Source organism: Peromyscus californicus, unplaced genomic scaffold (genome assembly GCF_007827085.1).
Source record: "Peromyscus californicus insignis strain IS unplaced genomic scaffold, ASM782708v3 Scaffold_23__1_contigs__length_62951481, whole genome shotgun sequence".
Taxonomy (NCBI): domain Eukaryota; kingdom Metazoa; phylum Chordata; class Mammalia; order Rodentia; family Cricetidae; genus Peromyscus; species Peromyscus californicus.
The window spans coordinates 38749640-38775161 of record NW_026294534.1 but is presented as its reverse complement, the minus strand read 5'-3'; the positions used below and the strand labels follow the sequence as shown (position 1 = coordinate 38775161).

The 25522-nt window shown below is 47.2% G+C and overlaps 1 protein-coding gene across 2 annotated transcripts in view; it reads left to right on the top strand.

Moving 5' to 3' along the window:
• Wwc2 (WW and C2 domain containing 2) overlaps positions 1 to 25522 on the top strand; it is a 180961-nt gene that overhangs the window by 114198 nt on the left and 41241 nt on the right. The window contains exons 8-17 of one of the 2 annotated variants that reach the window (XM_052752268.1): positions 970 to 1043; positions 4296 to 4538; positions 10287 to 10376; positions 11844 to 12460; positions 13402 to 13506; positions 16320 to 16449; positions 17171 to 17251; positions 17324 to 17410; positions 19389 to 19581; positions 21622 to 21786. In XM_052752268.1, the coding sequence (XP_052608228.1) occupies positions 970 to 1043; positions 4296 to 4538; positions 10287 to 10376; positions 11844 to 12460; positions 13402 to 13506; positions 16320 to 16449; positions 17171 to 17251; positions 17324 to 17410; positions 19389 to 19581; positions 21622 to 21786 (1785 nt within the window). The remainder of the gene's footprint in view (positions 1 to 969; positions 1044 to 4295; positions 4539 to 10286; positions 10377 to 11843; positions 12461 to 13401; positions 13507 to 16319; positions 16450 to 17170; positions 17252 to 17323; positions 17411 to 19388; positions 19582 to 21621; positions 21787 to 25522) is intronic. The other variant, XM_052752269.1, reaches the window with a different exon arrangement.

Sequence of the window (25522 nt, the reverse complement as noted above, 5' to 3'; positions counted from 1 at the left end):
GAACTCACAGAGATCCGCCTGGCTCTGCCTCCCGAGTGCTGGGATTAAAGGCATGTGCCACCACCGCCCGGCAGGAAAGTGCTTCTTAAAGCTAACACGAAGGGACTGGAGGATGGCTCAGCCTTCAAGAGTGTCTCTTGCTCTGCCAGAGCCTCCCAGTCACAATCTATGACTCCAGCTCGAGGAGATCTGACAGCCAGACCTGGCTGCCCCGGACACCCACTCACAGCATACTCACACAGACACACAGACACACACAGACACACACACACACACAGACACACACACACACACACACACACACACACACACACACACACACACACACACACGCATGTGCATGAGTTTTTGGTTTTGTTTGTGAAAAAGAAATTGTTTTTATAAATTTGAAGTTGAGTATTTGTGAATTATAGCTTATGTTTGAAACTGTTTCCTGTGACCTGTATATCACTATTTCCCCCCTCCCTCGAGAGAAGCCATCCCAAGTATTTAGTTTTGTTAGGTCCCGGTTAGATTTATGCCTCTTAGGTGCGTGTGCTGTGAAAAGGGAGCAGATGCACGCTGACAGTAGGTCTTACCTGTTTGAAAAATTAATTCCTGAGGTGACTTCATTTACATTTCGTGTAGTTATGAGTTAAATAATGGAAATTTTGGCAAAGAAATCAGTTCCATTTCATAAATTTCATTGACCTATATACCCTTCATGAACTCTCAGATACCAGACCCATTTCCCTGATATTTTTGTCTTGGATTGAATCTGTGGGGAAAGTGGTGTTAAAGTCTTGGGCAAACAGATGAGCTGGGATGAAAGACGCCTTCCCCCTGCTGAGTAAGTCCTTTTAACGGACGCTTCCCCATTTCACAGCCATTTTCTCCAGCTTTTCAATTACTTGGGCTTCCCAGAAACAAAAGCAGTTTACTTCATTCATTAGCAGAGTTAATTGACTTTTTTCCTTCTGTTTTTACTAGATTGGGGTACGGAGCAGATCAAATTTAGCTGAAAAGGTCAGGCTGAGTCTCCAGTATGAAGACGCCAAGAGAAGGTGAGGGCCGGGGCTGTCTGGCTGTGGTCGATGGGTTCCAAGGATGGTCTCTTTCTCCGAATTAATATTTGCTGTTGTGGTGACTCATGTGCCCCCCCTCCCACCCTCACCCCCCAGTTCTCCCCAAGCCTGACCTTGCTGCTCTGACCTGCAAAGGTTACTTCCCATCTTCCAGCTCTCTCTCCTCCCTTCAAAGCTGAAAAATGAAGAGAATTTTATTTTATTTGTTTATTGGTCTTTTGAGACAGTGTTGCTCCATGTAACACTGACTGTCCTGGAACTCGCTCTGTAGACCAGGCTGGCCTCATACTCACAGAGATCTGCCTGCCTCTGCCTTCCAGGTGCTGGGATTAAAGGCACGGACCACTATAGGGAGACTTTAATGAGAAGTATGGGGATAAAAGTTTCCCCTTCCCTTCTGTGGAAAAAACTTTTGAGCTTGTATAATACATCCAGTTGAAAGTGAGATGGTTGCTTCCTAGCCTGAAACCCCATGCAGTGGGCCAGCCTTACACCTTTGCTGGGGACTTACCTCTGAGTGGCCTTTTGTCCCGAAGGCTCCCTACTGCTACCTAGAAGGTGCTGTGTGTCTCTTCTATGACAGGTCAGGGAAGGAGGAAAGGATCTCTCCGTTACCTTAGAAGCTCTGGTGTTCACCTCTTTTTAATTCCTGGGTACAGCACAAGAGACCACATGGTCCTAATATAGCAGGTGGATACTCAAATTACTTCCTTATTGTATCACACCTCATTCTGAGGGTGATGGCCATTCTGATACTATCAATTTCATTTTTTTTCTTTTAAGAGCTTAAAAATGCCGTTGTTTCACATTATTTAGGAGACATTAAGAGAAACTGTATTGTCAGCATACAGGAGACCAAGAAATTTGTCTTGTTCCCTCTCAGACCATGAGGCCCTCCCAGAGTGTTGTGGCTCCTACCATAAGGAGGACCCTCGGACATTCAAATGTATCCATTATTGCTAGAGACGATCAGATTTTAAAGTAATTGACCGTAGGTCTTAGAGATTATCTGGCTATAACAAAGTGAGGTGGATATTACTACAATGTTTTCCTGTGTGTTAGCCAGTGTTCAAATAGTACTTGAGTCTTCAATTTACTGAAGAGAAACGTAAGCTTCATTCCACCAATGATTAACCAGATGACTGTGAGTAAGTCCGTTGGTCGTTCTCAGCAACATTTAACTCAGCTCATTTTAATGTCTTTCACTTCCCCCAATAGATTTTAAATGTCTTGGGGGTAGGAAAGCTTTTTAAATTATGTTACCTCCTTTCCAGGAACAGAACTGGAGCTTGCCTTCAGTAGGTTTTAAGGGTTGATCTTTGGTGTGCCCAGTGATGTGACTTCCTGGGTGGATTGTTCCAGGGTCCTCTTGCTGCAAGCAATCCAACCCTGTAACAGCCAGAACTTCTTGGTTCTGCCGTGGACAAAGCCCAAGATTCATGCCTGGTTTCCTGCAGGCTAATGACCGTAACTCAGAGTTAAAGAGGACCAGGGCTCACAACAGGGCTTCTCACCAACTTCACCTTGCTGCCTTTGGGTCACCTTGAGCTTTCCCTCGATAGTGACCAACTGTGACAGTTAGTTACCTCTAGAGCTTAGGTGACATTTCCCTTCCTAGTTCCTGGAAGTCCCTCCCCATTCTACCTGCCAGATCTGAGTGCCCATTCCAAAACAAAATCCAATGTCTACTCGTGTGCCCTAAAGTAATAAACGGATACCTCTTCCCTGTATCTGCTGCTACCCCCAGCTCAGCTGGCTACTTTGGTCACATCAAAACTTAGACTCCTGCCTCTTTGCCATCTGGCTGCCCTGGTGTGTTATTTGGGCTTGGTTTTAGGTTCAAGGTGACTCTCAGGGGATTTTGCATATGTTGAAAATGCATTTTCCTCCTCAATTCTTAACGAGGGAACAAGGGGTGAGTTATTCTTCCCTTAACCTGTTTTTGTTTTATATGCTCAACGAAGCTAATAATATGCTTATTTAGCAATTTGATGATTAATTTTCCAGTGTGTGGAGACAGTTATTGATTGTTTTGTAGTTAAAGCTGAAGAATAGCTGATGTTCTCTCTCTCGTAAGTCCAGACAGGAGGAGGAAAAGCAGCACGCTGGTGTGTGTCAATCTGAGATAGCTTTTGCTTTTTAAAAAACCACAGTAAGAAACTTAAGCACAGGGTGTAGACCTACTTCATTCACATCCTTGTTCTGAGCTGTTTTTTCATAATAGTTTCTTCCTTTGAAATAGGAGAGACGCAGCCCTTTTGCTGACTCTTTCTTATGTGGTATGTGCTGCCGCAGTAGCCAAAGCAGCCATCCACCGGTGCATGCCAGGATATGGGTTCCCTGTGTCAGTACCAGTTTGCCCATAGTTTATCTGGGTCTTGCGCCATCTGCTTTCATCTTGTGGGAAGTCCTGATTGTCCTCACAGTGCTGCTGGGCAAGTCATTTCATCCAGGAGACCGGACGTTTGTGCCGAATTGGGAGTTCTGTAGATTTGACCATCTATACCTGGACTCTAGACAGAGGGAAGTCCCCGGTCAGGCAAAACCGTGACACCTGAGGCTTTACCGAGCGAGCTACTTTTCCCTCTTCTTCACCCGTGTCTCTGTGGTTGCCACACCAGCCACCTTTGCTTTGCTGGTTAAGGTCCACCGTGCCTGCTCCAGTGCAGCCACATAACCAGATAGGAGCATAGGTCAGAAGCAGTAGCGCCTGCGATGGTACAAGATTACTCAATAATTAATGCTTACCCTGCAAAGGCCCCAGTGGAGGGGAGATTTCCCAGTGTGAGGTTTGAGAAAAGTGGGGTGGGAGGAGGCAAGGCCCTGCCCATTGTCCTTGGTGATGTGAAACCTTAATGAATTGATTTTGCCTTAATATGAGTTGACCAAGGTTCCTCTCCTTTCTCATCTCTTCCTTCTGTAATCTGCTACTGCCTCAGTTTCTACCCAGCTCTGGAAGTATCATTTGACTGGGGGGATGGAAGCTTTACCCAGAGGACTCTAACTACAATGGTGGCATTTTGGGGCACCCTGACTAGCCTTCCCGTTACCCCACACACATCGGGGATACCTGCCTGTGGTACCCTACTTTAGATGCTTCTGTTCACGTGACCTGGAGTGTGTGGCTTGCTCTCTGGGAAGATGTAGATTGCAGTTGCACCCAGACGTAGCCTGGACTTGGATTCCCATTTCCTGGGAGGCCTAAACGCGTGTGCCTTCTGTGTCTTTTAGCATGGCTAACTTGAAAATTGAACTGTCAAAGTTGGACAGCGAGGCCTGGCCCGGGGCCCTGGACATCGAGAAGGAGAAGCTGATGCTGATTAATGAAAAGGAAGAGCTCTTGAAAGAGCTGCAGTTCATCACCCCACAGAGACGCACGCAGGACGAGCTGGAACGCCTGGAAGCCGAGCGCCAGCGGCTGGAGGAGGAGCTGATGTCCACGCGGGGCGTGCCGAGCAGGGCTCTGGCCGAGAGGTCTGGTTTGGTTTGGTTTTTTTCTGGGAACAGGGTGACTTGAACCTGTGCTTATGTCTTATGGTGACATATCTAGGTCTGGATATCTTAAGCAACTTCTGCTGTTAGTGGACTCAGAAACAGCGCGAAACAATTTCCTTTTCGCAGAGCAATACAGCTCCCCCTCCTGTACCCCGGAGTAGCAGTTCCTCTGTGTCTATTAGGGATGTGAAAGTGCTCACGACAGACCTCGAGTAACTAAGGAACGTTGACATAAAATCAGGAATGCAGCACATCATGGAGCAAGTCTGATAACAATAGCTATAAACTGTTGCCCTCTGAGGAAGAGGATCTAGACTGTTCATACAGCAAATGAGCCTTCCTAGGCTCGCTTTCAATACTGACAAGAAGTCGTGTTTATTGCTTTTAATTTCAAAAGGAAAGGAAAAGACAGCTTGCTCTCTTTGATATCTTAATCAGTCACAAGATGTTCCTTATATGTGACGTGTCAGTTGAAACCCGCTTCTGAAGCAGAGGCAATCATTCTGAGCAGTTTCCTGACTTTTCTGTGGGAAGGTGGGAGTTCTTTATTCTAAAACATCCAGGGCCGCAAGCAGATGGGCAGGAGTGTTAATCGGAGGGCACATGTGTCCCGTGGGTGTGAACACACCTGCAGCAGAGCCCCGTGCCCAGATAGATCTTGCTGGCTGCTGTGACTGCGTGCTTGTTTGGCGACAAACTGGCCCTTCAGAACCAGTGTGCATCACAGCCCAGCAGCACAAGAGGAGCCGTGCCTGCCCTGAGTGACTCCACATGTGTCTCACATATAAGTTCAAACACCCGTCCAGAGCCCAGTTTCCTTTCTTTATTTCATTCTTTGCCTCTTACCTTCTAATCCCTATTTCTCAGTAAATGTCTGAGTTTTAAACGTTAAACTATTTTGAAAGTATGGGAACGGTGGGGCGGGAAGGGAAAATCCTGCCATTCCTGATTAGGTCTTAGCATGTGCATGTTTTGAGTGTGACCATTTGGGGGAGATGCTCCATGTGGCCGCAGCATCCTCATTTTAGGGAACATGAGCAGGTATCCCAAGGCAAATCCTCTGCAGACTGCATGTATTCAACCAAATTCTCCCTGTGGCCTCCTTTCCACTTCTGGCCCACCTTCCTCTGCTCTCTCTGTCTAGTGCTGGTGGAGGGTTAGTTTTGGGTGTGAGGGAGGACCCCGGTCACAAGCACTCACAGGCACAAGAGTGAGTGACGAGAAGAAAAGGGTGAGTTCCCCTCTCTGCTTTCGTATCATTTAAATTTCCAGCAGAGACTCATTAGTGAATGTAATGAAGCGGGTAGCCTTTGTGGGCTCCCCGTGTAAAATGCCAGTGCATTCTACGTTTCACGACACTTACTAAATACCACGTACTGTTCCCTTGCTGTCCCAAGGGGTTGGTTTCAGGACCCCTCCCTTCTACCCAAGCCATAATTCCCCTGTACAACGTGTGTAGTGTTAACAGAAAACATACACATGTCCTGTCATAAGCTTTGGACACTTTCTAGATTACTTAGAAATCCTGACAATGGAAATGTTATGGAAACAGTTGTAATACTATGTAGCTTAGGGAACATGACCAGGTCAAGTCCATATGTGATCGGTACAAACTCAGGGTTTTCCATGGTTGGTTGAATCTTTGATTATAGGACCAGGTTGTGGAGACTCCTCAGGATTCATGTTCCTCTGACCTGCTAAGTGTCTCTCTTCTCCTCCGTAGCCTCTGGTCCTCCTTTAGCTTTGTTGCCGGGAGACAGGGAGCATCTTCATCCTCTCCACATTTACAGGGGTGCATGGCATCCTGCTTGTCTTTTTTATTCGGGATGGTTTGTTCATGGGTGACTTTTATACTGTGTCTGCACACACATCATGACTGTCAGATTTCTAGTGGCAGGCTGGGACTCAGCAGAAGCAGGAGCTATGTAGTACTTACATAAAATAATGATAATAGTTAGTGAGAAGCAGCCGTGGGGTTTGTGCCACATGGGGAATAGGCAGTGTGGTTAGCTGACTTCTCCTGCACAGCCCGTCTGCCACTGACCTGATAGGTCTGTGTAATATACTGGTTTTCGGAGTCCTCTGGAAGTCAAGGCACTTGGCATACCCAGTAAGTGCATAGCAGTTGCCTTGGGTGTCTGTGGTCACTATGGTGCAGTACGAGGCGGAGGGACTCCAATGAGCGCCAGGTCCTCTGCTCCCCGAGAAGACGCAGCCCAGCAGGGCCTGGCTGCTCTTGGTAATGCGTGTTTTCTGTACCATCGCACTCCGTCTCCTTGTCCTGTTCTTTACCCCTCATCCTCGCTTCCTCCTGTATATGCTTGTGTTTGCTAGTTGCTCCGATCCAGCTGTCCTTGAACCTTGGTAAGTAAGAGCCTGCTTCTGTAAGCCACATCTCCGCAGCGGTAGAGCAGGTGGTGGCCAGCAACACCCTAGGAAGGAGAATTCACAGTTTCATCATGGAGTTCATTGTCAACAGCAGACCCTTTGTTCCGACGCAACCAAAGAAAGCTTCTTGCTGCCTTGCCTTACACTTTCCTCTTTCCCATCCTACTGTGGGTTTCTCATGAGTTCAGGGGTGAACTCAAACTTTGGTCTCCAAAGACACTAAACTCCCATGAATTCCCGGTTAGTCATCCTAGGTATCCTTCCAACCTGGGTTTCTGCTGCCAGGGTCTGGCTATAGCAGGGATCCCCGCCGCAGTGGCAGAGGTCTCCCTCTAGTGGTAACAGAGCTTATCTGCGTCGATCAGACCAAAAGAGAAAATAATGGCTCTCCCTTCTTGTACCCCTTTAATACTCCCACCCACAGCATTGGCATTCCATGAGCTGTGACTTCCTGTAGCTGACAGACCTTTGCTGCTTCACACAAATTCAAGGGCTCACCCGGGAATCATCAATGTGCCTGGCTTACTTATATGTTTTTTTGCTAAGGCATCTGAAGATTATTTAAAACAAATGGGCAGGGCACGTGAGCGCCATTTATTTTTATTTTTCAGTGGAAAGGAGACTGATTCACTGTATCGATGGCGTGAATGCTTTCCTGGGTGCAAAGCTGTGAGTTCGGGAGAAGCAGTCTCTCTCTCCCCAGGTGCTGAGATGGAGACAGAAAGAGATGATGGCCTGATGTGTTGCTAGGGCAGCCTGAAGGGCGATGAAGAGAAACAGGATGGATACAGGGGGCTCTTTATGAGCCCCTGTCTCGCTGAGGAAGCCAGAAGGGCAGGACTGAGGAGGGGCTTAGAGAGCCAAGCTCAGGAAAAGGACCATGTTCATAATTCCCTGGGTGTGGAGGACCTTGTCACCTCGAGCTGCCCTCAACTGACGGGCGGAAGCTGCTGCCTCGCTACGAGATTTCTGTGGCTTTTCACAGTTCCTTTATCACCCTTCTAGTGACACCAGCAAGAAGTTTGTATAGAGGAGAGAGGGAGAGCCAGTGCCCGCCTTCTGAGACCTTAGTGTCGTTTGGGAGAGCACATGAAGAACACCCACGTAGGGGCCTGAGGAGATGACTAAGTCAGTAAAGTGTCTGTTTTGTATGCACGAGGACCTGACTTTGGACCCATAGACCTGCATTTAAAGAATCAAAAAGCCAGCCGGGCGGTGGTGGTGCATGCCTTTAATCCCAGCACTCCGGAGGCAGAGGCAGGCGGATCTTTGTGAGTTCGAGGCCAGCCTGGTCTACAGAGCGAGATCCAGGAAAGGCGCAAAGCTACACAGAGAAACCTTATCTTGAAAAACCAAAAAAAAAAAAAGAATCAAAAAGCCAAGCATGGCTACAAGTGTCTATTCCTGGTGCAAGGGTGGCTGGCTGGCTCCTGGGGACTAGCTGAGCAGACAGTCTAGCCAATCCCTAAGTTCCAGGTTCAATGACTCCAGTGTCTCAAAAGATAAGGTAGGGGCTGGAGAGCCGGCTCAGTGGTTAAGACCACTGGCTGTTCTTGTAGGGGACATAGGTCCAGTTCCTAGCACCCACACATTGGCTCACAACTGCCTGTAACTCTAGTCCCGGGGGATCTGACAACCTCTTCGGACCTCCACAGGCAATGCATGCATGGGGTGTGCAGCCATACACACAGGCAAACCAGCCATACACATAAAAGAAATAAATAAGGTAGGAAATGTTCTCCAAAAGATACCAGACATCCACATCAACCTCTGATGTTCACAGACACAGACACACACGCACACGTGCACACACACACACACACACACACACACACACACACACACACACACACGAGAGTACACATGAGCACAAACGCTGAGCACCGGCAGTTGAGAGCCAGCCTGCAGGAGTTGGCACAGCAGCCCTAGAGCATCATCATGGCCTTGAGAACAGAGGACACCAGCCTCCATGACATGTCACATTAGAGCCCCTTAGGACACGAGGAAATGCCTTTGTATTAATAAAAGTGATATTTAGTTTTAAAATATTACCAATCTCTCGAGTATTTCTCCTGTTGCCAGCGACATGTGCTTTGGCAGGGTTTGGGGCTATCTCCAGACCTTTGTGCCTTCCAGGTCAGTTCATCTTTACGTTAATTTTTCTTCCTGAGTGAGCGATTTGTTAGAGAGATTTTAAAAAGTAGACTGCGCTTCTTAAAAATGGAGTTATAAAAGTTATGAAAGAATTGATCGTGCCGGTATTCCAGGAAATGGCAAGGATTACTTTTTAATTGTAACAAATAACGGAAACTGTGGTTGGCACATCAAAGGGATAGGTACCTATAAATAAAATGAGTGCATCTCCTCACTCCCCAAGACATGCATACAATTTCAAAGGGTTGGAAACTGGGGAGATTTTCTTTTTCTCCAAAGCAATGTGGCTAATTGTGTATATCACCACCTTGCAGGGCTGTGAAGAGACGTGATTGTTCTGTGGTCTGTAGAGCACTTTCCCATGCCTTACTCCGTTTGATCCCTCTAACTGCCTTATCAGGTAGACACAGAAGGATTGTAATCAGTGTTCACAGACAGAAAGGTGAGCCCCTCCAGCTGGTGGCTTGATACTGGGCTCACAGACAGCAAATCCCAGACTGGGCACCAGGCCCTGCCCTCCTCAGATGACGTATCAGGCCCCTCGGCTGATGCGATTTGTGTAGGCACTAGGCTTATCCTTGGATGTGTGACCTATGTTGAAACGAATTTGCTGTTTCGAGATAAAATTCTCCGGTACTGTAACTATGATAATCTGCTCCAGGTGATGAGGCAGGATGGGGCTAGGAGCGCGCCGACACTCTTGGACTTGTTGAAACTCTAACGGCAGGTTTAGCTCCCACAGTATCCTGAACCAATCTTTCTCTGCTGTTAAACCTCCCAGGAAGTCAGTTTTCAGGACGAAGTGCTGTTTTACAGCAGCGCTTGCTAAATTCAGTACTTCCAGTGGCCTTTTACACTTCCTTATTATTGCCACCTAATGTTTTCCAAACGAGAGCCAACCTACAGTCCTTTAAGATTCTCGGCTTTGTTTAGGCTTTTGTTACCAACTTGAGAAAAGTTCACACCGTCAACTTTTTAGTTTTCCTGGCTTTGGGACTGGATATACGTCTCCAGCTTCATTTATCACGGCTGTAAAGCTTTGCCTCTCGTCTGTTTTCCCTTTATCAAGTTTATCCAGATGTCCTCCTCTTACCTGATTCTGGGATACTGAGTTTTTCTGTTGTTTCGTTTTGGTTTCTACATTATCATTTGAAAATTAATTTCTTTGGGTTTTTTTTTTTCTAGATTGAAATTAGAAGAGAAAAGAAAAGAGCTGCTACAGAAACTTGAAGAAACTACTAAGTTAACTACTTATTTGTATTCACAACTGAAAAGGTAAGCTTGCCAGGTCCTCGAAGAGAAATGTCTTCACAGCATCCAGGCAGGTCCTGGGTCCTCACTGGTTGGTTTTAGCTGCTTAAAAGTAAACAGTTAGGGCTGGAGAGATGGCTCAGAGTACTGACTGCTCTTCCAAAGGTCCTGAGTTCAATACCCAGCAACCACATGGTGGCTCACAACCATCTGTAATGAGATCTGGTGCCCTCTTCTGGCATGGAGGTACATATGCAGGCAGAACACTGTATACATAATAAATAAATAAATAAATAAATAGTAAACAATTAAATTACGCCCGCTCAATTGATGTTTAAGTTACCAAATTTACAAACAGTTTTCCCCCGATAAACTCCATGTTTAAGTTTAGAATGCATTTTGAAAATATCCTCCAGAAAGAGGGTTTGCTTTTTTCCACCACTTAAAATTTAGGGAAATAGTGTATTTCTGCCGCCATCCCGCCTTTTACCAAAGGAGATAAGAGATCTCCCGTGAAATAGCTGCCGCTGATTTCTTACACCGATTCGAATAGTCACTTTACATGAGTGAGCTCCTGGGTCTGCTGCCTGATGTCTTTATAAGAGCTTTTCTTCCTAGCCACTGTAGCTACAGTGACACATTAGTCTTTTCCAGTATTTTTAAAGTATAAATTTGCTGTGGATGGCTCTGCATGTTGACTTACAAATAAGCATTTGATTTGACTTAAACTCTTGCAAAAGATGTATCCCTGGTGGTGGAGACAATGATCTCACTGTGTAGCCCACACTGTCCCAGAACTCACTCTGTAGACCAGACTAGACTCGAACTCACAGAAATCCACCTGTTTCTGCATCATGAGTGTTGGGATTAAAGATGTGCGCCACTTTACCAGCCTTTAATGGTTATTTACTTACTCATTTATTTATTTATTTTGGAGACAGGGTCTCTCTGTGGAGCCCTGGCTATTCTGGAGCTGGCTATGTAGACCAGGCTGGCCTTGAACTCACAGAGACCCTTCTGTCTCTGCCTCTAAAGTGCTGGGATTAAAGGTGCGCACCACCCTCCTGGCCATGTATCGTGTATTGTTTAAAAAGACCAGAACTGGGGGCTGGAGAGATGACTCAGAGGTTAAGGTTAAGGACCCGGGTTTAGTTCCCAGCACCCACATGGCAGCTCACAACTGTCTGTAACTCCAGTTCCAGGGGATCTGACACCCTTACACAGACATACATGCAGGCAGTGTATGTACATAATAAATAAATAGATCTTTAAAAAAAAAGACCAGAATTTCTGAGGTGTATGAGGAGAGAGCAGCGTTGCTAACATTACTGAGTGAGTAGGGAAGTGGTTGTTCCAACAGCGAGCTCCCCTGCCCGGGCTGTAGATTTAACTCAGGCATCTCCGTTTCCATTCCCTTCCTGTCTGAAGGAGCCTGTGCTGTAGCTGTTCTTCTGTGTAGTCAGGTTTGACAGTGGACTGTTCTTCTCCCAGCCTCTCCTCCAGCACACTGTCCATGTCATCTGGCAGCAGTCTGGGGTCGCTGACATCCAGCCGGGGCTCTCTGAACACCTCCAGCAGAGGATCCCTCAACTCGCTCAGTTCCAGTGAACTCTACTACAGCAGCCAGGGCGAGCAGATGGACGCAGATTATCAGTATAAACTGGACTTCCTTCTTCAAGAGAAGGGTGGCTACATTCCTTCTGGACCCATCACCACCATCCACGAGAATGAGGTGGCCAAGTCTCCCAGCCAGCCCGGGCAGAGTGGACTCTGTGGGGTGGCAGTCGCCCCAACCAGCCACACTCCCCCGCTGACCGAGGCCTCCAAGTCAGTGACGTCCCTTTCCTCCAGGTCCTCTCTTTCATCCTTGTCCCCTCCCGGCTCTCCTCTGGTCTTGGACAGCGCATTTCCGGTGTCTTCTCATGACGCCTCTCTGCACCAGTTCACTGTGGACTTCGAGGACTGTGGATTAAGCAGCCACTTTGCTGACATTGGCCTTGGTGAAAGTCAGGTCCTGCTGGATTCAGATTCAGGAGCGTCCCAGTCTCTCTTAGAGGATAAGGGCCTTGATGAGTGCACGGGAGAGCTGCTATATGAAGGGACAACAGGTAAGTGCAGAGCTGTGCTTTCCCACCCCCCACCCCCCAACCCCAGCCGTTTTAGGAGGGATTAGGTCACTCTTTCCACATATAAAGAAAGGGTATGGTTCCCTTCTCATTCTCCAGGCTGTTCATTTAAAGAGCATTTATTCTATACCTAGACTTCGTCTCTGTCAAATAAAGGTTGCCATTGCAGACGGGGGGTGGGGGTGGGACGTGGGGGACGGACATATTTATAGCTCAGTGATAGACAGCTTGCTTGTCTCGTGTGTGTAGATCCTGGGTTCAGTACCCCAAAATAAAAACAGGGGCTGAGGAGATGCTGAAGTCGGAGTCCAGATCCATCACTGATGGACGAGCCGCTGTGGCAGCTCACACCGGCAATCCCGGTGCTAGGGAGGCAGAGCTGGGAGGAGTCCCAGGGCTTCCTGACCAGACAGCAGAACCCAATCTGCTGAGCTCCAGCTTCAACCCTGTCCCCAAGAGTAAGGTGGAGAGTTACCGAGGAAGACAGCACCTGTTCTGTAGTCCAGGGGTCCTCTGTGGGTGGTAGATGCCTAGGATGTATTTTATCAGCAGTCCACACTTCCACCTGGACTCTGGTTCAGAAATAGCAAGGAGACAAGGGCTTTCTTTTTAAAATTGCCCTGAAACCGATGAAAACAAAGTCAATTAGCGTGTTGGCTAGTTAGCGCAAAGGCTCAGTGGTTAGCTTGCTTGGGGAGTTCTGTATAAACACCGCCTTTGGTTTGTGCCCAGGCTCCCCTTCTGCCTCAGTTCCTCAGTTCCTTGGTGGCTGTAGTCCGGTGTCCAGAGTTACTCTGCCATCTGCTGGCTGCTCTCCCAGCTGCAGGTCCAGGAAGAGATGGGCCGAGTGGTTCCTTCCTGACAGATGCCGAAACTCTGGAATGGGCCTGCTTTCGTTAACGTGGCTTTCCTCCGCACTGCGGAAGCTGTCCGTGAATGCCATAGGTGTGAAGAGCAGATGGCACCCTTGCTGTACAGTGCCTCCTGTGTTCCGGGGATAGTCCACTCTACCGCTAGCTTGAAGCAAGGTGCAAAGCGAACTCTGTGCAGTCAACATGTGTCAGCGCATCCCACCATGCAGAAAGGGCAGCCCCTGTAGACCCCCGTCCTTGCTGTCTTAAGGAGTGTTTTTTATGTGTATACACAGGCCTAGGAATTCTAAGTATTAGTTGATTGGTCGATTGAAATCTTTAAAGATGTAGAATCCAACTTGATTTAGGAGTGTCTGGTACTGAATAGTGAAGTGCTGTGTTCTCGTTATCGACCGGGGCAGAGCTGGAGTGGATGAGACCTTCCTACGGTTTGTATGCCCTCTTTCAGGGATGTGCCAACATTGCAGGCCATTCTATTAAAATACTGCCCACACACACACACACACAAATAAGCACATGGAGATGGGTCCATAATGGCTCTCCACAACAGAGAGCCACTGTGGGCCTCACAATGGCCTGTGGGAAGAAGTACAACGGAGCACCATTGCCTTGACTCTCTTCTCTAGCCTCTTTGGCCGTTTTGGTGAGCAGCCTATCCTGTCTTTTAGACCCATTCCTCATCTGCATAGTCACCCTCAGAGAACGCCATCCAAGTGTGCCTGACACATGCACGCAGTTTGTGGTAGTTGTTATCCTGTGTGCTGAGGAGAGCCCGTAAACGCTGGTGTGCCCACTCCCTTCACACCACACTCCGGTTTAGGCGAGGAGAGAAAGCAGAGCACTTGTGTGGTTGTGCCATTCTTTTGTGCCTTTCGGGCCATGAGACTCCCTGAGCATCTGTAACTGACTCCGCCCGTTAGGTATCTGGAATATCCTCTAGTGAGCATTTCTCGACATCTCATCAAGTGGTGAACCCAGGCCATCAGGGTAGATGCTCAAAAAGCAGCAGGGTCCCAAAGCCTTCAGCATAGGGGCTGTCACCGAGTGCTCCCGGGCCCCCAGTTACACAGGCTGGTGGCGCATGGCTGCCGAGTTCCTAATGCTTGGGTTTGCTGGTGACTTTGTTGAAGATTTGCGGCTGGAGACAGGTGCCTGGAGAAAGTTCCCATGAAACCATTTTTTTTTTTTTTTAACCTCTTAAGTGTTACACAACACTGTTGTTAAAAGGGCACCGTAGGCCTGGCTGTGGCTCAGTGGCAGAGTGCTTGGCTAGGACATCTGAAGCCCTGGGTTCGAACCATCTCCAGTACCTCAAGACAGTCACTTGGGAAAATGCACACAAGGCTTTGTTTGCAGCTCGCTTTCAGCTTCCTGTCTGGAAAACAGCTTAAGGCGTGTGTCTTAACCGTCAAGACTAACTGTTCAGGCCCCAGGAACATCTTCCCACCTTTAAGGGCGGGGGCATGTGGAAGGACGCTGTTCCTGTCTTAACATCCTAGGGCCTTCCACAGGTGAAGCCAGGCCGTTTGCTCTCGGCACCAATCCCTGCCGCATGACAGAAACCGAGGTGGAATAACTATGAAGTCTTGCCACAGTCAGTGGCTGTCATTGTCAAAGTCAGTTTCCAGACTGCTGCGGTTATTCCTGGGGGTAATCAATAAATCATGTCATCACCTTCACCCCTCACAAAGGGGGGTGGGCACAGAGAAGGCACTTCATCATCAAGGCAAAAGCATCCCCACTGCCAGAAATAAAAGGGAAAATGCCGCAATCAATCCTGTAATCTGAAGCCTTAAAACTTAAACATCTTAACAGGATGTACAGTCATGACTCAGAGGGGGGCCGCGTGCATACCAATCCTGCTCCTCGGGCTCACTCACCGGAGGATGAAAGCGCTCCACGGGCTTACAGCTTATTACAGTACAGAGCACAACTTTCAATGAATGCTCCTCGCTCCCTGCAGGATGCTGGTGTATGAATATGAGTTAGAGATAAAAGTTAAGTGGTAGCTGCTGCTAAAGATTCAGTAGCACACAAAAAGTTTTTTGTGGATTTTTTTTTTTTTTTTTTTTTAGTGGTATTAGCTGGTGAGAATTCATGGAAATCAAAGATGCTTTCTCTTTAGTTTCTGTTAGAAGAGGGGCACAGGAGAAGGAGAAAGGGGCGTGTTGAGAGACGCAGGGGAGTGAAGTCTCCTCTGTGGAGTTGCTGGAGTTCCTCAAGTAGGGCTAGCGCGAGTGTTTGATGGGGGCACATGGTTGCTTAGCCAAGGCCTGTGGTTGTTCATGAAAGCTTGAAGCAAAGGAGCTGGGGATAATGGGAAATTATGGATCCCTTGCCTTAAAGTATCTTAGGGCAAGGACCTGTGAGATGGGTCAGTGGATTAAGGTATTTGCATCCAAGACTAACAACCTGAATTCCATCCCACAGGATGGAAGGAGAGAGCTGTCTCCTGCGAGTTTTCCTCTGACCTCCACATGTCCCCCCCCCCCCCCCCCCCCCACACACACACACATTTTTTTTATTCTTTTTTAATTAGGGAGATGGTGTTGAGAGCTGGCTCAGTGGCTAAGAGCACTTGGTGCTTTTGCAGAGAACTTGAGTTCAGTTCCCGGGACCCACAGGGTGGTTCACAACTGCCAGTAACTCCAGACCTGGGGATCCAACGCCACCTTCTGGCCTCCCTGGGTACTGCATGAATATGGTGCAGTTATATAAATGTAGGCAAAACATTCAATGCACTTAAAATAAATCTTTTTAAAAAATTGTTTAGGCAAAAGCAAAGACAGTTTTTCCCAACTAACCAAATCCCAGACCCTCTGAATTCCAGCATCTTCTCTCATCCCGTCTGTTAATACAGGGAGTAATGTTCTCGACTTTAAGACAGAAATTGTACTTTGGGCGTCTATGGTGTATTTTACACTTGTCCCAATAAGAAACGAATGATGCTACCACTTTCTCTACCTTAGATGTGGAAAAATCATTACCCAAAAGAGGAGGGATCCATCTGCGTGGAGACAAAACTGCTTGTGTGTCAGCCGCTGCCTCTGATGAGTCTGTGGCTGGAGACAGTGGGGTCTATGAAGCTTCCACAAAACAGTAAGGAACCTGCAGGGTGGGACACGTTCAGTCCCTGCATGCCCGTCAGCCAGGCTAGTGCACACTGTAAAGTGTGGTCCCCTGCATGCCCGTCAGCCAGGCTGGTGCACACTGTAAAGTGTGGTCCCTTGCATGCCCATCAGCCAGGCTGGTGCACACTGTAAAGTGCTGTCCCCTGCATGCCCGTCAGCCAGGCTGGTGCACACTGTAAAGTGTGGTCCCCTGCATGCCTGTCAGCCAGGCTGGTGCACACTGTAAAGTGCAGTCCCCTGCATACCCGTCAGCCAGGCTGGTGCACACTGTAAAGTGTGGTCCTCTACCAGAAACCTCCTGCCAGCTAAGGAAATCACAAGCAGATTGGTGTACTCAGAGGCAGCTGACCTGAGATTTCAGACACTGATTTTCCTGGGAATTTTGGTGATTGGCCAACGCTTGCTTGACACATGAATACCTTGTTTAGGTGTCTGAAAGCCCCTGATCCAGTGGGATAGCCTCACCGGGCTCAGGAAAGCCAGATGTCACAAAGTTTGTTCCCTAAGCTCAAGTCAGACTCTCGATGGAGTTGAAGAAGCCCGAATCAGTAGCTTCCACAGGGGTCTGCTCCACAGCAGTGGGATGGAAAGGCTGTTAATTCAGGTTCCCTTTGAAATGAGAGAAAACGAAGAGTAGCCGTAGCAATCAATACCCCTCTTAACCGACTGTCCACCTGCTCCTGGCCTAGGCCTGGTGAAATGGAGGACACGCCCTATCATGAAGAGGATGTCACCATTGTGGAGACCGCCCAGGTGCAGATAGGACTCAGGTAAGCCAGTGAGGGCGGGGGTGCGGCCAGCGGCCGAGGTTACTCTCTTTGATCCATTGTCTCCTTTGACAGATACGAGACCAAAAGTGCCAGCTTCATGGTGATTATAGCACAACTCCGGAATCTTCATGCCTTCTTGATACCTCATTCTTCAAAAGTGTAAGTAAAGTCAGTAAAAAAAAAAATAAAAATAAACAAGTTACAATAATTCTGCCTATGAGCCAACAGTTCATCAAAATGAAGGCATGGCGGGAGCTGGGGGGTGGGGCAACTCGAGATGTGCTGCTCGTCCAGGGGACCCATATTTGCTTCCCTAGCACCCACATTGGACAGTGCCCGCCCGACCACCCATAACTACAGTTCCAGGGCACTGCTGCCCTCTTCTGACCTCTGCAGAGACCTGCACGTGGACACACACAGATACACATAGTTAAAAACAAAACAGATCTTTTTTTAAAAATGAAGGTAAGGGGAGAGATAGCCAGGCTGGTTGTGTCCGAAGCAACCGTAGGGAAAGAAGAAGAGACATGTGAGAAAGGAAAAAAGGTTAGGTCTTTATTCAGATGGTTATTGTTAAGGTTAGGAGTTAAGTCTCTATGGTTCCTTTCTTTGACCAGAGGCTGTGCTGGGGCCTGATTGCTGGAAATATGATTTTAATTTTTATTATTGCATACTAGTTACTAGTATTAGTTTAGAGAGTTTTTTTTCTGATGTCATACATGAATATGTAGTGATTACATTACACATTGCCGCAGAAATTTGCTCCATGAAAGAGCCTGCTTTTACCTCTCCATGGTCACGTCCAGGGACCGGTCATTTCTCAGGTGCAGTTACATCACTGTGTTAGACCAGGAACCCCAACGAAGTATTGATGTAATTCTTCACTGCCCATTGCCTCTGGGCTGTTTCCTAAGAGAGCTGCTTTCTCAGCTCTTTATCACAAGTCTACCCTAGAGCCAGAGTCTCAGTGACTCCCTTAAGAAGGGCTCGGGGCTGTGTGACACAGAATACCAAGTCTGTGTGTCTCCTCTGCCCTGAACCTCCTTTCTGGACATGGCAGGACAGAGATGGAGTTAAAACAACAGCTGAGTGGTTCCCATGACTCCATGTCAGCCAGGCGGCTGTTTTCCTAATGACAGTGTCGTCCTCAGAGGCCAGGACTTCCACAGAATATGTGTAAGAGTCCTGGATGTTTACTAACAGGTTACCGTTAAGTTCCTCATAGCCAAAGGGGGAGGGGCATGCAGGGGCAGAGCTGGATGGAGATTCTTTATAATTAATGTCGATATAAAATAAAAAAAAATAACGTGAAATTTTTAGTTATGGGTTTGAATTTACAGATTTCCCTAAATAGAAAAAAATATTTTAGAATATCCATTAGACAAGAATGGGAACGGGAAGTGGGGAGATTTAGTGGATTTCTCTTTCTGAATTAGGGAAACACCTCAGGCTGCTCCCGAGAACCGTGAGTCTTCCTTGGGTGTCAGATGAACCCCTGAGGAGCACTGGGAGCCTCTGCTGTCCCACACTTGCCTTTACACGTACACAGAGTGAGATCCTTCTGCAAGTTCGTCTCGTCTGTGCCGGCAGAGATGCTAGACAATGATATTTTTTTGGAAGTGCCGCTTCATCTGTTTTCCATCTTGTTAACAATATGCTCTTAGCCTCTCTTTGTGTCTGGTAGGGGAATATATCCCGTTCATTGGCTTGTTCGTCAACAGTCTGTCCTTGGATGCTCAGGATGAGGGTTCTTGGAGAGAAAACCACCAGTGTCCACGTTAGCGTGTCTCCACCTTCCCCGGCTCAAAATCCACTTACTTTCGAGTTGATGTACGTGGGGAGGTCAGCCCTGCAGCCCTGCAGACTGTTCCTCCTCACCTCGCCTTTGCTGCAGTCTCCTGGTGACGGCAGGCTGCGTTTTTCACGTGGAGGGGCCCAGTGGGCACGGGTGGGTTAAGAACAGAATGTCTGCAGCTGCACTCGCATGGGCCCGTTCTGGCCGCGGCACTTTCATCCGATAATGCTCTCCATGTTTCCTCGTTTCCTCTCTTTTGCAGCTAATTGCACATGATGGCGGCGGCGGATCCACGGTCCCTGATGTGCCCATGAGATTTCGTTCTGTTCTTGTTCTTTGCAGGTATTTTAGGGTTGCCGTGCTTCCCTCCTCGGCAGAAGTGAGCTGTCTATTTCGAACAAAAGTCCATCCACCCACCGAGTCTGTGCTGTACAACGACGTGTTCCGGGTGGTCATTTCTCAGGCAGCCCTGCAGCAGAAGACCCTCAGAGTGGACCTTTGCTCCGTCGGTAAACACCGTAGAGAAGAATGCCTGGTAGGCGCCTTCGCAGTCCCTCTCAGGGAACACTGTGACCCTGTTCTGCAAAGCTGTTTTCTACTTACGCTTTGCCAACAGTAGCTACTGCTTAAAACAAGCGAACAACAAAAACATTTATTTATTTATTTATTTATTTATTTATGTATTTGGGGGTGGGTGTGTTCATGTGCCAAGGCACGCATGTGAAGGTGAAAAGGTAACTCGGGGAATGAGTTCTCTTCTGTCGCCATGTAGCTTCTAAGGAAAAAACACAGGTCGCCTGGCTGGGTGGCAAGCACCTTTACCCGCTGAACCATCCCACCGGCCCGGTTTTTTCTGTTTTTCTAGAATGTTTTTCCTCCCATTCCAGATTTTTTAAATCTGCTTAGAAATTTTAATGCCTGTAAAGCTTGACTTTCCAATGCTACTCTTTGGGTATGGAAGAACTTTTGCCTTTGCTCCCACTAGCTCTGTGGCGTAAGCTTGCGGTTCCCAATGCCAAACGTGTGTGTGGAGCCCTTTCTATAGTAAGCTCCTTTACACCGGAACAATTACACGGAAGTTTGATGATGGGAAATTTGGTCACCTATTTTGGGATAAACAACTGCCGGAAGTGGGTTATGCTCATAGCAGGTAATGGAGCTGGATGTCAAAACTGTCCCATCCAAATTCACGGATTCAAATTGAAATTAAACCCATTTGCCTTTCCATGGTATTAGATCATCTAGACAGAATTATTACTGTTTGGAACAGTATGATTAAATGTGATAAGTGATAGAAAGGTTTCATACTGAACTAACTGTGTATTTAGGATGCTGTCATGCCCAGTTAGGCCGCCATCTCCCTCTGGACAGCCTGCTCAAATACGGCCGTCCAGACAGGAGCCCACATGATCAAAACAGCTGCTTCTCTGTGGTCCAGTAGGAGACGAACACATGTTTAATATGACCACAGGAAAAAGGAAGATAGTTTTCCTCTTTTCTTCTTTATTTGAAAAAAAAAGGTACTGTCTCATAGTAACATTAGGATGGCACCGAGGTGGTTGTTGGGCATCAGACTGTAGATACCGCATTACCACGTGCCAAAGGCTCCAGTAAGATCGCTGAACATGTCCACTGGCAGCCTCTCGGGAGCAGTGGAGTCGGGATTAGAATCTGGCTGTGGCTAGGTGGGATCTGAAGTTGCTTTTATCTTTCCTTTTTTTGGCATTCTAGTGACCCACAGAGCCAAAACAAACAAAAACAACAACAACAAGAAAAAACTTGCTACATTCTCCTTTAAGAGCAAGACAGAGTCCCAGTCTTTAAACGTCTTTCTGAATTACGATGTATTGTCATATTCAAGGCACTCTTCTGACATATTAAAAGAAGTACTTTAGTTTCTAGTTAACCATTTATTTGTTTATTTTTTTAAATTTCATTTAAATGTAATTCCATGTTTAGAAAAAGTTGCATGCTTAAGTCATTGGGGAAATTAGTTGGGAAAATTTAAGGTTACAAAATAATCCCAGGATTGGCAGCTCCATTGGGCATTATTTCTTACTGAGCCACAGCTGAAGGTATCAATATGCCCAGATTTTAAAAAACCCGCCAGTCCTGAGCAGGGGAGATGGTCCATGGGTTAAGTACCTGTTATAGGAGCATGAGGATCTGGGTTCAGATCACACACCAATGTAAAAGCAGGACTCTGTGGTGCATGCCTAACCCCAGCACTGGAGGGGTAGAGGCGGGCGGATCCTAGGGCCTTGACTCTAGATTCAGTGAGAGACCCTGTCACAAATAAACAAATACATAGTGGAAAAGAAATTGAGGAAGGTATCTCAAAGTCATCCTCTGACCCCTACACATACATATGGACGCACATGAAAGTACATGCTCACACACAGGCACACACACATGCACACGCACATGCAGAGCCAGTGTATTATGTCACCAGTAGTGTGTTGGTTCTGCTTTAAGACAAGCTCACCCGGTCATCTTTGTCTTACCAGGGAGAACAAACAATCATTTAAACTTTTCATTTCTCTCTCTCTCTCTCTATTTCTTCCTTTTCCCATAGGCTGGGACTCAGATCAGCCTGGCAGATTTACCATTTTCCAACGAGATTTTCATGCTGTGGTATAATTTACTTCCTTCCAAGCAAATGCCTTGCAAAAAGAAAGAAGAAGAAACCGAGGCGCCTGCAGTTCAGTCAGCCGAGCCACAACTGGAGTCTATAGACTTGGTGAGTTACAGCTGGAAACGAGCGTGCCTGAGAGGCCGTAGCGCAATGCGGACGACAGATGTGGACGACAGATGTGGAAGACCGCGGGCCCGGCTGTCATTCACGAGCTTGTCTTCCTCCTTTCTCAGCCCCTCTTTGCTCCCAGCATCCTAAGAAAAATCATTTCCAGCTTAGATTCAAGTGGGACTTATAAAGACATCATACCTCTCCCATAAAAATAATTATTAGAGGCTTTGGTTTTTGGTTTTTGGTTTTCTGTGACAGGGTTTCACTATGTAACAGTCCTGACTGTCCCGGCACTTATTCTATTGACCAGGCTGGCCTCGATCTCACAGAGATCCACCTGCCCCTGCCTCCCGAGTGCTGGGATTAAAGGTGTGCGCCACCACCTTGGCTAGAGGCTTGAGTAGAGTATGGTCATTGTCCCAGGAGAAGCCCCTGTGCCTATGACCCGTCACTGTCCTTTCTCCCTGCTCTGTATGTTGCCCGTTCTGGGCATTGCATATCAGTGAAGGAACGCGAGGTTTGCTCTCTTTTGACTCGTTTCTTTCACTTAACATAGTCGTATCAGGTCTGTCCCTGGGGCACAGTGTTGGTGTTTCCTTCCTGCTTACTTCCAGGCAGTGTTCTAGTGCAGAGTCCCACTGTTTGCTTACCACTCCTGCGCTGATGTGCGTCTCAGTTCTTTCTACATTTTGGCTGATGTGAGTGCTGCTGCTGTGAAAACCTGGATCCTAACGTTGGTGTGGACATGTGTCGAACTGTACTCACCAGGTTGCATAGTAATTACACTTAACATTGTGAAGGATTGCAAACTCTTCTTGATATATAGAGTAGTTGCCTTTTTACTATTGAATTATAAAAGTGTGTGTGTGTGTGTGTGTGTGTGTGTGTGTGTGTGTGTGTGTGTAAGAAAGAGAGGGTGTGTCAGGGTCTCACTATAAGCCCAGGCTGGCCTCTAACTTTGCCTCAGTTTTTGTGGGTGCTGGAATTATAGGTGTGTACCACCACACTCAAATTTCTGTCTTGGTACAAGTCCCTTTTCAGGTAATTTTTTTTGCAGAGATTTTTTTTTTCTTGTTTTGCAAGGTGTCTTTTCATTCTCTTGTTACTTTGATAGAAATACAGCTTGTCTCTCTCCCAGCTCATCTTCTGCTCTTCTATGTTCTGTTGGTGCCGTATCTAAGACTAGCGTCCTCGCATAAAGGGTTCTCCACTGTAGTCCTTATGAGTCTTACAGTCTTCTGTGTGGACATCTGATCCATTTAGGTTATTTACACAGCCTATGAGGGGGTGGGGGGGATCCCGTTTCATTCAGTTGTGTATGGACGTTTAGTTGCATTTCCCGGAGCTCCCCCTGTTGGGATTCCAAGAGAATGCCATGAAAACTCGGGTCTTCATGCTTTCAAGACAGCACCTGCCCAGCAGAGCTCTCTTGTGTGGTATGTTGTGGCCAAGGCACATGGTCAAGAAAGCCATGTGACCAGAAAGGAAATAGTAACCTGCAGTCCCAACAGGGGCAGAGACAGTCCCTGGGCTTCCCTGGCCAGCCAGCCTCAACTACCACGGGCCACAGGCCAGTGAGAGACCTTATCTCAAAACAGCAAAGGCCACCAAAGCCCTGTAAGGAATGACAGCCAGGACTGTCCTTTAGCTCTGTGAGGGCTTGCACACACGTGTGTACCACACAAGGAGTGGTAAACGCAGACATCGTTATCTTATTCCTGACTTTAAAGATGTGTGTGCGTGTTTGTGCGTTTGTGCCCCCACCGTGAGTCCATGAGTGCATGGTACCCGTGGAGGCCAGAGGAGGGCATCAGATCCCCTGGAGTTGTGAGCAGCTTAATGTGGATGTTAGAGACTCTGGAAGAGCAGCAAGCAGGCGCTCTCAGTCACTGAGCATTGCTCCATTTCACCGTGAAATCATGGTTTCCAGAAATCCCCTTTGTCAGATTGAAGAAGACTTTTTTTTTCCTAGATACCTGCATGTTTTGATCATTAAAGGCTGTTGAATTTGCCAAGTCCTTTTTTTTTTTTGTAGCTACTTAGGTTTCCATATATATAGTTCTCCATCTTTCATTCAGTTGCTACTTTTTAATTTTAAACATTAAATTAATCTTGCATTCCTGGGGTAAATCTTACTTGATTAAAAAAAAAACATGTAATATGTGGTTCTTGTTTGTTTGTTTGAAATAAGCATGTTAGTACTTCAGCGGCGATTGCTTTCTTGTGTCTATACTCATTGTTTTTCTACACCGTCTTTGTGTTTTTCTGTATGTGTGTGCATATCCCCTGGGTGTGCATGTGTGTGGAGGCCAGAGGACAACCTCAGGTGTCAGTCATTTTACACATGATCTATCTTGGTCTGTTTTGGTTTTTACACAAGGTCTTTCCCTGGCACTGGGGCTCACGAACTTGGCTAGGCTGGCTGAGCAGCCAGCTGGGAGATCCTCCTGCCTTTGCTTCCCCAGTTCTGGGGTTCCAGTGTGAATCACCACACCCGGACTTTGAATGGTGGTGGGGGTCAAACCAAGGTCCTCAGGTTTGTCCCGCAAGCACTCTACAACTGAGCCGTCTCCTCTGCCCTCCCAGAACGGGCACTGAAGCACTCCCTCCTCGTCTCCACTGAGGAGGAATTTGGAAGAATATGGCTACTAATTCCTTAAAAGTCTGGTGGGTCCAGCAGCCATGTGGACCTTAGCTGTGAGAGGTCTCTGGTTCAAAATCCCATGTCTTGTTTGTTCTGACTCTCAGAACTTTGGTCTTGCATTTGTTTTGGTATCTATGTCTTTTTAGGAGCATACTCATTTCAACGAGATCATCTTAATTTGTTCAATATAACTGTTCATAATGTTCTCTCAAAATGGAGCTCGTACCTGGAAGGCTATCGCGAGGTTCAGCCATTAAAAACGAGGCACATAACCAAAACGTCAAGAGACCCCACCTTGTTCATTCCAAGACTCAGTATTGGTAACCTCCTCACTGGTTTTCTTGATCAGGCCAACTGCAGGGTTGTTGACGTTCTGGGTATTTCTGAAGAAGCAGCTTAGATTTTACTTGCCATGTTTCCTCCTTGGTCTGCTACTGCCCAGCTTCTGCTTGCTCTAGGACTACGCTGCCCTTCTTTTCATGCGTTCTTAAGGGGGAAAGTTAGGCCCTTGGCCGATGCCTTCCTTTTCCTTACAGCCCTAGTATCCTGACGGCTCTGCTCGCACATCCCAGACATCTCTCTCCACTCAGCTCAGTGTTTTCCCAATGCCTTGTGCTCTCCCTAAACTTCTGCTTGCTTAGGAAGGTTCATTTCTGCAGATTCCTTAACTTCTCATATCCCCTTCTGTTGCTGGTCTTTAATTTCATCCCAGTGTGACCAAAAAGCCACACTTAGCATGACTTAAGTCCTTTTGAATTTCCTGAAGCCACTTTTATGGCCTAGTATATCCTAGAGAATGTCTTATGTACACTTGAGAAAAATACTTGTTCAGAGTGTTCTACGGATGTTTGTTAGTTCTGTCTGCTTTATAGTGCTGTTACATGAATTTTATTTCGCTTTTTTATCCTCTTCTAATCTCTGTCTCTGGTTTTATTTTGTGGGAAAGGACAATGGAGAGATTTATAACAAAGTGCACAAATCTTACCCAAACAGTCTGAGTTTATTGCGAAGCAAAAACACCTTTGTAACTGTGATCCACATCAAATCACAGCGCATTGCCAGTGCCTCAGAACCTTGCCTTGCGCC